Source organism: Seriola dumerili, unplaced genomic scaffold (assembly GCF_002260705.1).
Source record: "Seriola dumerili isolate Sdu_G_001 unplaced genomic scaffold, Sdu_1.0 BDQW01000169.1, whole genome shotgun sequence".
Classification (NCBI taxonomy): Eukaryota; Metazoa; Chordata; class Actinopteri; order Carangiformes; family Carangidae; genus Seriola; species Seriola dumerili.
This window is the reverse complement of record NW_019174424.1, coordinates 2,375,335-2,388,540: the sequence shown is the minus strand read 5'-3', so window position 1 is coordinate 2,388,540 and position 13,206 is coordinate 2,375,335. Positions and strand designations below refer to the sequence as shown.

At 38.0% G+C, this 13,206-nt stretch overlaps 1 protein-coding gene across 1 annotated transcript in view; it reads right to left on the bottom strand.

Moving 5' to 3' along the window:
- LOC111227115 (protein kinase C alpha type-like) overlaps positions 1–13,206 on the bottom strand; it is a 101,147-nt gene that overhangs the window by 5,122 nt on the left and 82,819 nt on the right. The window contains exons 9-16 of the mRNA XM_022752520.1: positions 9,437–9,466; positions 6,508–6,648; positions 6,179–6,352; positions 5,415–5,506; positions 5,162–5,224; positions 3,657–3,795; positions 858–938; positions 124–231 (exon numbers count right to left, since the gene is read on the bottom strand). Of these exons, the coding sequence (XP_022608241.1) occupies positions 124–231; positions 858–938; positions 3,657–3,795; positions 5,162–5,224; positions 5,415–5,506; positions 6,179–6,352; positions 6,508–6,648; positions 9,437–9,466 (828 nt within the window). The remainder of the gene's footprint in view (positions 1–123; positions 232–857; positions 939–3,656; positions 3,796–5,161; positions 5,225–5,414; positions 5,507–6,178; positions 6,353–6,507; positions 6,649–9,436; positions 9,467–13,206) is intronic.

The window sequence follows — 13,206 nt, the reverse complement described above, 5'->3', positions numbered from 1 at the left end:
GCCCTGCTTTCTGTTATACTACCAGGCAACAATAACAAGTTAATTTTAAATCTGCACCAGCATTTAAATGACAGCAGTGGTATGCTTTATGAAACCCTGTATGGCCCTTTAAATATTACTTACTCCCTTGCAGATGGATACAGCTTCTTTTGACATGGACTTGGGATAGGACACATTGTGCTCCATGATGGACTGGAAGAGCTCATCCTCATCTTCTCCATCAAACGGTGGCTGAAGAGGACAAACACAGAGTCAAAGAGATGTGAATGATGATATTTCAGTTAATCAAAATATTATCTCTGTAGGTATTACCAACAGGTCTATGCGCTATTACAACATTTGCTGTCTCATAAGTGAAAAATAAACCACAAATCCTTTTATATATTATTTTATAACAGTTCATAGTTGAAATGGTAAATGCCATTATGCCACAAAAGTCTAAAATTTTAGAAAATATGGAGTTAAAACCAAGGTGGTCTTTATAATTTGTCATTGACAGAGCTGCAACTATCTACTACTACTTTCAATAAATCAATTAATGGCTTGGTCTACAGTGTCAGACAATTCTGAAAAATGCCCAAGAAAGTTCAGAGAGCTCAAGGTGACATCTACAAAGTCCTTGTTTTGTCTGTCTAAAACCCAAAGATCTTCAATTTACAGCAACACTGAACAGAGAAGTGCTGCAAATCCTCCCAATTGGTGATTGTTCTGTTTGTTTTTTTTTTGTTTTTGTTGTTTTGATAAATGACTTAAATCAGTTACTGAAATTGTCATTGTTAGAGCACAACTTGATACAATATACATCATTATGGACCGTTTATGAACCAGAAGTGGTGCAGTAAAAGTGAACATATTACCTGTCCTGCCAGCATCTCATACAGAAGAACTCCATAAGCCCACCAGTCGACTGATTTTCCATAGGGTTGATATGCTATAATCTGACAGAGACAAACAGGCTAAAACGTTAAAACTTGGAATGATCACACATAGACATACTACCCAATTTCTAAAGTGTAATTATTAACAACTTCAGTCATAAAAGAGGGCTTTATCTCTGCTGTCTGTATCCCGAACACATTGTTTGATTACAGGCAGGTAAAGATTAATGCCGTACTGTTCCACACAGCCCAAAAGCATTGAAAGTAGCATTTCTCTCATCTACACCCTAACAAAATCAACCACCATTAAATACAGTCAGCTATTTTGAGCTGCCATAACAAAGGCGCTTTCTCCTACCATCCAATTTGCCATCCTACACCTCCCTCCCACACACAGTCTACACACAGACACACACATACACAATAATAATCAAGCACAAGCAAGGAACTAAATCACAGCTGCACTTGCCCTTAAGAGACAGAAATGCAGCAATTCTAACAGTTCACAAAGTTACAATTTGTAGTTCAGCTTTCGTAAAAAAAAACAACACCCATATCCACACATGATCTGCAAGTGTTCAGGATATATGTACTTAATCAGAAAATACTACTATGGTTTTCCATCCTCTCAAAGGCTACTTCTTCAGATGAGATGTAAAAATTTATGGGGCATAAATGGAAGATGTAAAGAGGTGTCAGAAAGGCAATGAGATGGCTCATGAGGTCATTATAAAGCCATTAATATCTGTAAAAAAAAAAAAAAGCTTAGTCATGATTATTTCTGTATTTCTGCCATGAAGGATGGGAAGCCCGGGCAGTCCTGAAAATTAACTATCTAGATGAAGTTTCCTGTGAGAAACCAGGAGTGAGGGCTTCCCTCAACTCACACCTGTGAGATAACAAGCTCCTTCATGAACCAGTGCAGACAAATGAGGGTGGACAGATACACATAGGAATTCATATTTACATATTACCAAACAGATAATATCTCACTACCTTCAGTGGATCATCTCTGTTCTTTAGGCTGTGTACTAACACATACACACACTACCCAATTTCTATATGCAGATAAGTGTAATTATTAACAACTGAAGAGGACTCAATAAAGTAATTTTTGATTTCTCTTATCAATTCTCTTATTAAATTTCTCTTTTTCTCTTTTGAACACTCACTCTGACTTCACAGCTAATTGTCATTTCCTGTGATTTCTTAACTGAATACAGTATAAAGATTATTGTGGACAGGAGCAAATCAGTCAAATTCCTAAAGTCTAAATGCAAACACTTTCAGTGTATTGGGATTTGAAAACATTAAAGGCAAATACGGTGTGTTATTTATATTTGATTAAAAGTGTGACATTTTTTAATTACCAGGACAACAGTTGCTTTTTACTTCTCTATTAAGCTGAGAGGGATTAAATGTTTCGTTCAATGGTGTAGAATATGATGTTTTCTCACGCATCCCTGCAACCCAATATACCGTACAACACCAAAATACAGGTGGGTGACGAAAACTATTCCTGATGATGGTGGCCCAGAGAGGAGTCTAATGAAGTCACAGTGAAACCAGAACTTCGATAGTACTATGTTGTGTGTCTCATTTCATATGTTTAGATAACGCAGGCCTGCCCTCAGTGAGGGTTAAAGGGTACAGATGACCATGGACTGGACATGAAACAAAGTGAACAGTCCATTGTCTCTGTGGACAAAAAGATTGTTGTTGATTCTCCCTGCAGAGAAAACGGCTGGCACAGTTGCTAGTCAATATCGACTGCTTGTGCAAGTGGATGTTAATTCTCTAATTCTAACACTGAATGTTTGCTGCCTCAATCCAGGTAAACATTGAAAAATATTGTTCAGGATTCGTCCTGAGGAGGCGCAAAGACAGGCTAGACCAGAGTACCTAGAAACTTAAGTAAACGCACGTGCCAAAGCTGAACAGTCTGACCCCTGTGATTAGCTATTCAATTAATTAGTTTCGTATATATTTCCAGCCTTCAGTCAGTGCTACTGTGGCAGCTGAGGCAAAAGGAGAGGGTCAGGAAGGAATAGCTGATGAAGAGAGATTTAGGAGAGGAGGACAGCAGCCAACATGCTGCTGTGGGAGGGCGGCTAGTGCAGAAGCGACAGGTGAGATTGACAGCAAACACAGAGATAAATAGATAGATGTGTTGTATAGCCGGATGGCAGTGGGAACAGAGGATCTTCTAAACCTCTGTTCTGCAGCGCAGTAAGATGAGATAGAGCTGTATGTATTATTTATTCGTCACAAAGTGCTTGGCAATTAACCCGTGTTGCCAGTAGAGCTAAGGGTGAGTGGTGGTGTTGAAGTGGGTGTTGATCAGGGTCCCAATTAGGAAATTTTTTATCACAATCTATAATTCCTAATGGCTAGCCTGAGATAAGGTTGTTTTTGGTGGCCTTCAAACACCATTTACCATAAGAACTAGATGTTTGCAGGGTAAAGAGGTGAGTCCATGGGGTCACAGTTAGTTCCAACATGTCTGTAACACCAGAAACACAAAGAGGACTGAACACGACCGTAGACACCTGCAAGTCCATGGCACAAAGTTAGCATCCACGCCAGTGTTGATGCTAAGTGAGCAAAAAGCTTTGTTGTTATACTTGTATTGATTGTAGAAGTAGTTGGTCTGTGTCTAGTGTAATAAGGACATTTTTAAGACAAACAGACTTATATCATTATAAGTCTGTTTGGTTATCTTTAACTTAGGCTAGTTGTTGTAATCTTGTCCCTGTTTCCCCATGACGGACATCTCACCTCTGGAGCGATGTAGTCTGGTGTGCCACAGAAGGTGCGTGTGGTCATGCCTTCATACATGTTCTCCTTACACATGCCAAAGTCAGCTATCTTGATGTGGCCCTCAGAGTCCAGCATCACATTGTCGAGCTTCAGATCCCTGCAGCAGAGACAAGTTGTGAGCATTTACGTACATTTTTCTGTCTGGATTCGTGACCACTTTGATATTTTCGGTGTGTTTTTGTCCAGACTAAAAAGAAAGAAAATCCAGCCACCATTACACCACTGCCACCTCTCTGAGCAGTTTATCTGCTCATAGCACACATCATTCGCTCCCTAACAAACCATATTTTCTTGGCCTGAAATCATTTTCCCCCTCACCCTGTTTCCTTTGTGCTTTTTTGCACTTACAATTCAGCCGGTGTCTCAGCCTGTTTCATGTCTCAGTTCTTCATTTTCTTCCCTTCACTCACCAAATCTGACAGTTATATCTGTTTTTAAGTAGAATCAGGAAACACAAGGCTGGTGGGATGTGAAGAGTGGATGTGAGCCCTTAGCTATAGGACTGAATAGGAACAGGGTGACCTTAGTCTGTCAGGCACTTCTTTCTGTCTTTCTATTTTCGCTTTTTGCATCAGGGTGATTGGTATGGATTCAATACTAATAATAATGCCTCCTTTGTAAATGTATCCAAGCTCTGCAGTTAAAATACAGACAGACCAGCAAGGTCAAATCTACACATCCATTTTAAATCTCTTCCCCTCCCTCATGTTCTCCCTCTGGACCTGCTTACTTCTCCTATCCTCTTTTAATTTCTCATGTCTCTCCGTCACCTCCTGATTCTCTTGTGCTGTTCTAGTCTGCGCTACTCTGCCCATCTGCCTCCAAGCCAGTGTCTAAACCACCTTATCCAACGCGTCCAACTTTGGTCCCCAATGGCTCTGCATATAGGGCTGGGTATCAAACTTCGATACGTTTATGGGCTGACCAAATTGGTTTGATATTACCAAGGATTGTGAAATGCCTTGTCGTTCAATACCAAATACCGAAAGAGTAAATGAGTGAGTCTCATCAGCGTCAGTAGGCCAATAAGCAAGCAGCATGCTTGGATCAAATAATGCTGGTGATTGTTTTTTTCATTTAAACACAAACACATTTGAATGTGTAAATAAACTGATAAAACTGGTATAGAAAAAAGCCTTGTTAAGAATCGGTATTGAAGTCAAGGTATTTGTATCAGTATGGAAATTTTTAAGCAACACCCAGCCCTAGCTCTGCATTCCTTCACCTTCACCTTGTTTTTCTTTAATTCCCTGCCTCAACACTGTTTCTTAAAGATAATTTTCACATCTTTTTCTTTTCTGTCTCAGTCCTCAATGACTCACGCTCTCTATCTATCTATCTATCTATCTATCTATCTATCTATCTATCTATCTATCTATCTATCTATCTAACATGTATCTTAAAATTTGAGGTGAATGTGATGCCTAATTACTGTAAAACTGGCTTCGATCTGAGTCACCCACCTGTAGATGATTCCCTTTCGGTGCAAGAAAAACAAACCAACAGCAATCTCTGCAGCATAAAACCTGCCAAAATTGGAAAACACAAAAACATTTTCACAAAAGAAATTTGTCACTTGTGATCCTACTGAATGCATACCTTACACAACCCCTAAACCCTAACCCTATTTTGTGTGCATACCATAAATGTATACACTCAAAATATCTGAAGTTATATACATACTGCATGTCTTTGTATGAACTGTAGTGCCCTTACACTGCCTGTGGCTCCTTGAATTTCCCCATACGCTGGATATGATACATGAGGTCTCCTCCGTTAATGTACTCCATTACAAAGTACAGCCGATCCTACATGAAAAGTAAAGGGTTATTAACCAGCGAGCAGCACTAAATAGATGCCACACAATGTAAAGTACAGTATGTGAAGACTAAAAAAGAGCAGTGCATTACACTCTGAATGATCTTCAGGGGGAGAAAAAGCATGTAAATATAATGTACATATAATATTCAGACATGGTCTTGTGTATTAGTCTACAGTTATATATCTTACAATTAGACATGGTCCATTTTTAGATATATTAAAATGCCAAACATGGCCTATTCTTGCAGTATAGCAGCTTGGTCAGGTTATATACCTGTATTATAAGCCAGGAAGCTTTGATCAGTAAATGTAGTTTTTTATCAAAGAGTCCTTGAGTCACCCTGTCTACGCACAGAGTTGACGTCATACTGGAGACTTCGTATTCAAGGTTGGTCTCAGCTCAGTAACAGTTTTCTCTAGAGGGGCACCGGTAAATGAGTGTGAATAAATGTAAGTATGAGAGGGAAATACACATGTAATGACAGGCAGACAAACACAGAAGGACACACACTGGTTTAAAATGCCAGGGAACAAATAGATGGCTGATGAAAGAATGATGAGGGAACATAATGGCACCCTTTAAATCAAGTAAAATGACTTTCTTTATGTGTCTGTGCACTTCGGCAGCAGTGTAGGAAGTATTAGAGGTTTTTACACACCACAGTCTGGAAGCAGGAGTGGAGCTGCGTGAGAAAAGGCGGTTTGTCTCTCTGGGCCAAGACCCTCTTCTCCACCATCGTACATTCAACATCGTCATCCTGGATCACCACGTCTTTCTTCAGGATCTTGATGGCGTACAGCTCCTCTGTCGACTTCATCTCTGCCAACATTACCTACAATTGAATGGAGACACCACAGGTCAAAGGTAAAATTGCATCACAAAGATTCTGATACACTAGACAAATGCTGGCATGACAGAACTAAGAAGTATATCAGTGTTACATATATTACTTTCCTGTCACATTGTGTGTGTGTTTGTGGCTCTCACCTTGCCGAAGCTGCCCTTCCCAAGTAGGGCCAGGAAGTTGAAGTCGCTGAGTCGGACCCGGTCCATGTTACCTGAAGGCAGGCTGAACCGCCGGTGGTCTGACGGCGTGATCACTTTCTTACCATGGCCCAGCTTGGCTTTCTGTGGCGTACGACACACACGTGTAGTAAAAATGGCATTAAAATAAAGAGTATATTCAAGACTTTAATTTATCTTCTCCTGTGGGTGTCTCACAAGAGACTTTATGGACATAGTTTGAGTTTAGCATTCACACAAAAGTAAATCCCTAAAATATGAGGAAAATCTCAGGGGTAGTGTTGAGTTATTTGCACATTTCTCTTTTGTGCTTCTACAGTTTGATGCCTCCTGCTCCCGTAGGACTTGAATGGGGCACTTAGTCAGTCGTCAAGCTGCTAACAGCTGGTCTGGAGTCAGAAACTGATAATGTAATGACCACAAAAGCATTTTTTGAAATGTAATAAAAAACATCTCTCTAAATGGGTTGAAAATGCAAGAACCCATCAATGATAAACTCATGATGAAGTGCAACATTTAATATATTTATAATTAGAAATTACATTAAAGGAAAGTATCACATTATCCTGGACCCATTTTGTATTAGTATTTCTAAAATGTTGTAAATTGACATTATTACATTTTCAGTCCCATTCAAGATATTTTTAGTTTTGCATGCTGGCCATTACATTCTAATACATAATGATAAGTTCTGTAATTGTTTAGCAGTTATTACATTATCATTTGCTACAAGGTGTCATGATGGACACATGAACATCCCTCATCATCACAGACAACTGGTTAGCTGCAAATCAGCAAATGGAGTTTCTCTGTTCTGTCTATGCAGAGAAAACATAGTAATCTAGTTTTTTTCACTGACATGCCACTTGTTATATTCAGACATCCTCACAGACATTCAGCAGAATCTCACTTGCTGGTGCGCTTTGGAGAAATTGTGAGGTGGGCGGTCAGCAGGGGGGTGCCGGTGTTGCAAGGTTCCCTGTTGTTACAATGACTAGCCTGCCAAGTGTCTTTGAACAAAAAGGGCAATTAGGACCCTGCCAGTTCCCTTCATGGCCCCAGCGGTTGTCTGTTTCTGTCAGCTAGAGCGGAGAAAACTGGCGACCGGTGGGGCATAGACAGGCTGTTGCCAGGCCAACCATTTCTCTACCCTTGACTGGCAATATACTCTACATTATTAACTGCCACATATTTATTTGACTGGTTAAGTGGCTCTATGTGTACACATTAACAGCAGACTAACATTAACATTAACTTTCATTTTGGAGGAAATACTACTGGGTCTACAGGCTACCAAATAAATAAATAGTCCCAGAGGAGAGACAGCTGGAAAGAAAAAACCACAGTCTTGTCAGATAAAAAAATATCAATGACGGAATATAAGTGCCTTACACTTTATATGTCTCTTTCTAAAAGCATCATTTCATAATAATAGAATTAAAATACCGTTAAACAGATATACATACTATCATCAAACGAATCTTAGCGTAATAGGGATACAAATATTATCATTTGTATAATAAATAATTAATTTCACATCCTTGTGTCATTATTGTGGGTTTCATCAGACGACCCAAAAGATGAAAAGGAAAAAAGAAATTCTCACTTGTCTCGTTTTTCTGGCTTTTCTCTAATCTTTCGTTTTTCTCATAAAATACTGGATATTTTCACCTCCTCATGCCATTAAAAATCCTTCAAATGACAAAAACCCAGAAAGGAAAAATTACTTTTTTTGGTTTTACTCCTCATAACTCATGTTCACATTGCTTCATTTTTAAAGGATCACAAGTCAAACAGTACACATATAAAAGTGTATATATGTAGACATCATATGTCATTATATCACTGTTGTTGCTTTTATCATAACTGTTATGAAAAATTTGAATAATATGTTGATCCTGTGTGATTACTGCAGCTTGCAATAAGTTGCTCTATCATCACCTTTGCACTGCAGAGACACATAGTGGTCATTTTCAAAACACACTTAGACAAACATGTCTAACACGGACCAAACCTACATAAAAATGAGAAAACTTCACATTATACAAACATTTCACAAAACCTGCTTCAACACAAACAAAAGTTGGGATATTCATGTCAGAGAAGCCACACAGTTGTATTCAAACACATACAGTTCAGCCACACATCAGTGTCATAATAAATATAACACTGCCACCGTGTGGACAGATTTGGCATGCACACCAAGACCCTGTGTGTGTATTCATTCACACAATTAGTGAGTCCATGCTTCATGTCCTAACAGCCTTCTATAGTCCAGATCGGACTACTAGAAGGCGGGCTGTGGATCACACTGTAGTATGACACCACCAGTGGCAGTGGTCCACAAATTTACTAACAACGATGCTGTTTGGTGTTTGTGTGTAAGATAGGGAGTACATATATTAAAGTTTATACATGCAGCATGTTTATTTAAATTATATATTCATATTAATACTGAAACCTTGGCTGCAAATGTCAGCTTTTGCTGATCTGACCATTGCAGCAGATGGTACAGGTGTCCTCAAAATATATGATCTAATTGTTCCTTTGCATTAAAGTTATATGTAGTCCCTTAAATTGTATGTTTAGATGTGTTTTACTGTATGTGTGTGATTAACATGTGAAAGACTGAGACAGAGAGTGGGAGAAAGTTAGTGTGTAAGTGTGTGAGAGGAGTTACAGTAAAAAAAGATACTGTAATCTGCTACTGTAATCTGTAATCTAGTGCATGCTGGGTCAACTATATGCTGTTGTATTGAGCCTTTGTTAGTAAATCAGATTGATTTGTGGAAGCCCAAGAGAGATCCACAAACAATCCTAATATAGTAAGTAAAGTGAGTGTGATGCAAGCTGGGAGTGAAGGAAATAGAGACGAAGCAGGCAGGAGAGCTACCTTGAGATAGTGGATATTTAACTGGCAGGCCTAGAAGAAAGAAGAAACTCACTTATTAGTGCGGTCAAAAGGTTAGTTGTTGGTGTATGCATGTGTGTCTGGCTGTAAAAAAATAGTATGACAAAATATAACACATGAGAAATGATGAATCAATTACCTGACTGAAAACAATACAATGAATCACAAGCATGACTAGAAAACTGATTAATTCCTTTTCTGTGACATCTGGCTGCATCTCTGCATCTCGCACTAGTTTCCACGGCAACCACACAGTTGTGTGAAGATGGAAGCCTCGGAGGAAAGTCAAGGTCAACGTTGTACAGTATGACGAGAAGCAGAAAATTAAAAACAACAAGACTCAGCGTCTTGAGGACTGCTGTGAGCAAATGACATTTACACTAAGTATTAAAACACCTGTATCCACACACAGAGCTGGACTTTAATAAAACTGCCCTCTGTTTCATTTTCTTTTCTTAAATCCTATACATCTTTTTGCACGTGTTTGCATCAAACTGGTTAATATAGCAACTACTTTCTACTTGTGTGTTATTAGTATGTAAGTGAAGATGTTGTGAGTTTTGTTTGAATTGTAGACAATCTAACTGTGTTGAAGTAGACAGAAACCTGCAGTTAACAGACCGGCCACTAGAGAGTGAGCATTAGTTGCAATAAATGTTTCCTTTGACTTGATTAAAGGCCCATACCAGTGTTTTTGTTTTCATTCATTTTCCTACAAATAGACAACAGTGTGATTCAAAACTTACTGAAGATGGACTCCATCACAATAAACATCATGTTTGCTTTTATTTTAGTAAAAGTTGAATTATTTTTGCACATTATTGGTAGTACATCATAAGCTATTCAAATCGAGATGCAAGTACAGCTGCATTCCTTATCTATGAATGTTTCAGATCAACTGGAATAATTGCCAGCAAGGAAAGCGTAGGAAAAACTGAAATATAAATCATTTGAAGTAACTTGGATTAAACCTACTGTACCTAAATACTGACACTGGTCCTAGACTCATTACTGGGAAGAAATCAATAATAATATTGATGAAAAATAACACAAAACACAAAAATTAAAAAGAAAAAAAGATTTGGTATTAGAATAGGGTTCTATAACACATAAGGATTATTGATGCGTGTTTAGTGTCATAAAAAGGGGATTGGGTTAGACAACTTAATCAGATATTCATCATATTGTTCTGTAAAAAGATTAGACTGGTACTATTTTTATTTTACCTTTTTATTGTCAACAAACAGCGCATGGGTCTGTCTCTCAAAACCTTTAGAAACAGGTCAGCCGGTGCTACACTGTGGCTCATGTAGGTGTTTTTAATAGCTTTTTGACAACAATGGAGCTCTATGGCACAGAGGAATAAGCATTAATAGGCTTTGACTACACTGACAACCCCAGTTAGTAAAATAACTTCACTGATGATTTAGACTTTTTCAATGTATGTGTTAATAATAATAAGAAAAAGAGGAAACTCTGCCAGCTCACATTGTCAATGTAGCAATTGCAGACACGTGCTGTGCTGGAAATAGCTTACACTGGAGTCCAATGAGGCCAAGGAATTACAGTAAGAGCCTTAAAGCTGTTCTTTTGACATCCATAAAACCCCCTGCTGGGCTTCATTTAGACAGTCACCGACATTATTTCTCCTTCTGTGTGACTTCTCAAATGTGTTAGCTGAGTTATGTCCCAACTCTAAACAGTAATGCAGAATTTATAATGGCAGGTCATCGTCATCTACTTGTGACTCTGCAATGAAAACCACAGATTTAAATGATTATTTAAACAATAGACCTTATGTTTATCTTCATTTAGACTTTCAAATAACTGTGTGCTCATGTCTGCACTTCCTACAGCTGAGTGTTAAGTATGAGTGTTATGAATTCTTACATGCGACTGTAACTGCACTTCTTACATATGGCTCTCTGGGACTTGCTTCTTTTGTTGTTTGTGCTGCCTGTATTATTATTATCATTATTATTATTAGTTAATCCTTTATTTAAACAGGTAGTCTCATTGAGACTTTGATCTGTTTTTCAAGAGAGTCCTGTGTACAAAAATAAACACATACAGTTTATGCATAGACAGACACACCAATAAATTCACAGACATACATTATACATTTTCATTAAGAAAAGCATGTGCAATTGTGATGTAAATACATACATTTTAATATGTTCCATTGAAATAACAGAATGTAACTTTATTTTTTTTGGAGCATAGTATTTGAAACCTGTTTTTCCAAGTTCAGTGTGAACAAGAGGTACAGCTGACAGCTGACCTGACATTGTAAGTACTGCATTTAAATGTAACCAGACACCAGAGGTAACCAGTCATTTTTTGCAGTAGAGTCTTATAAACATACAATGCTGCTCCTTACTATTTGTTAAGGAGGACCATCCCACATTTTCATATAGGATGCAATGGTGAGTGAGAAAAGTATCAACTGTGATGAAGAGCAGTGCGCTGTGATACATGGAGTCAAGAGGCGTATGGTGGGAGAAGCATACATATGAACAATATCACTATAATCACAATCAGACAGAACTGTAGAATTTACAATGGTCTTTCGACTAGTAGAAGATAAACATGATTTGTTTCTGTACAAAAATCTAATTTTTACCTTCAGTTTGCTTGATAGGTGTTCCACATGGGTCTTAAAAGTGAGTCTGGTATCCAACTATAGTCCAAAGTATTTATAACATTCAACTGTTTCAATTTCATGACCATGAAGGGTTTGGATATGATCAGTAGGCTGGATACTCTTAAGTGACCTAGAGAATAGCACACATTTAGTTTTACCAGAATTTTAAAACAAGCTTATGTTTGATGACAGAGATCTGAAATGTGTCAAAAGCACACTGTAGATGTACAATGGCCAGAATATGAGCAGAGACAGTGGCATATAAAATAGTCTTATCTGCATAAAAGTGTACATTACAGTTTGGGGGCCAGAGGTGATATTGTTACTGTATATGTTGAATAAAAGAGGACCAAGAATGGACCCTTGTGGAACACCTGTACTAACACTAAGGGGACTTGACTTGGAACTGTTGGAGACTACTGTCTGAGTTCCATCTGAGAGATAGTCATGAAAACATTAATGAACTATTCACCTACAACAATTGAGCATAGTTTATCCAGTAGAATATCATGATCGACTGAATTAAATGCTTTAGACAGGTCGATGAAAAGTGCAGCACAATGTTGATGATTGTCCTGGGCTTCAATGATATTGTTAAGTATGCATAATGCAGCTGTTATTGTGCTATGACATGGTATAAATCCTGACTGGCTCCAGGATTCCAGCTAAACAGGATAATTTTGAGATTGGACGGTAATTATTTAAGCTGCTATGATAAACCTCACCATGACTCACAGATCTAAAAGAAAATGTATTGCCAGATCGGGAAATATTTGGTGAAGAACCTGCAGATAGAAAACCAGCACTTAAGCTTGTAATAGTGTACTGTTTGTTAAACATGTTGCCACATGAAATGAAATGATGATTGAAAGCCTCACACATTTGATTTGATTGTGATGATTCGATTTTCAAAGCAAATATTAGTGGAATTATTTTTCAAGGATTTAATTATTTTTGATAATTAGAAAAGACAAAGATAACTAATTATTATCTGAGTTTTCTTTTCCAAAACTCAGATGCATTTCCAGAGATATTTGTTAGTAAGGATAAGAAGAAGTTAGACTTGGCTTTTCTAATAAGGCTGAGACAGTTATTTTGTTGGTGCCTG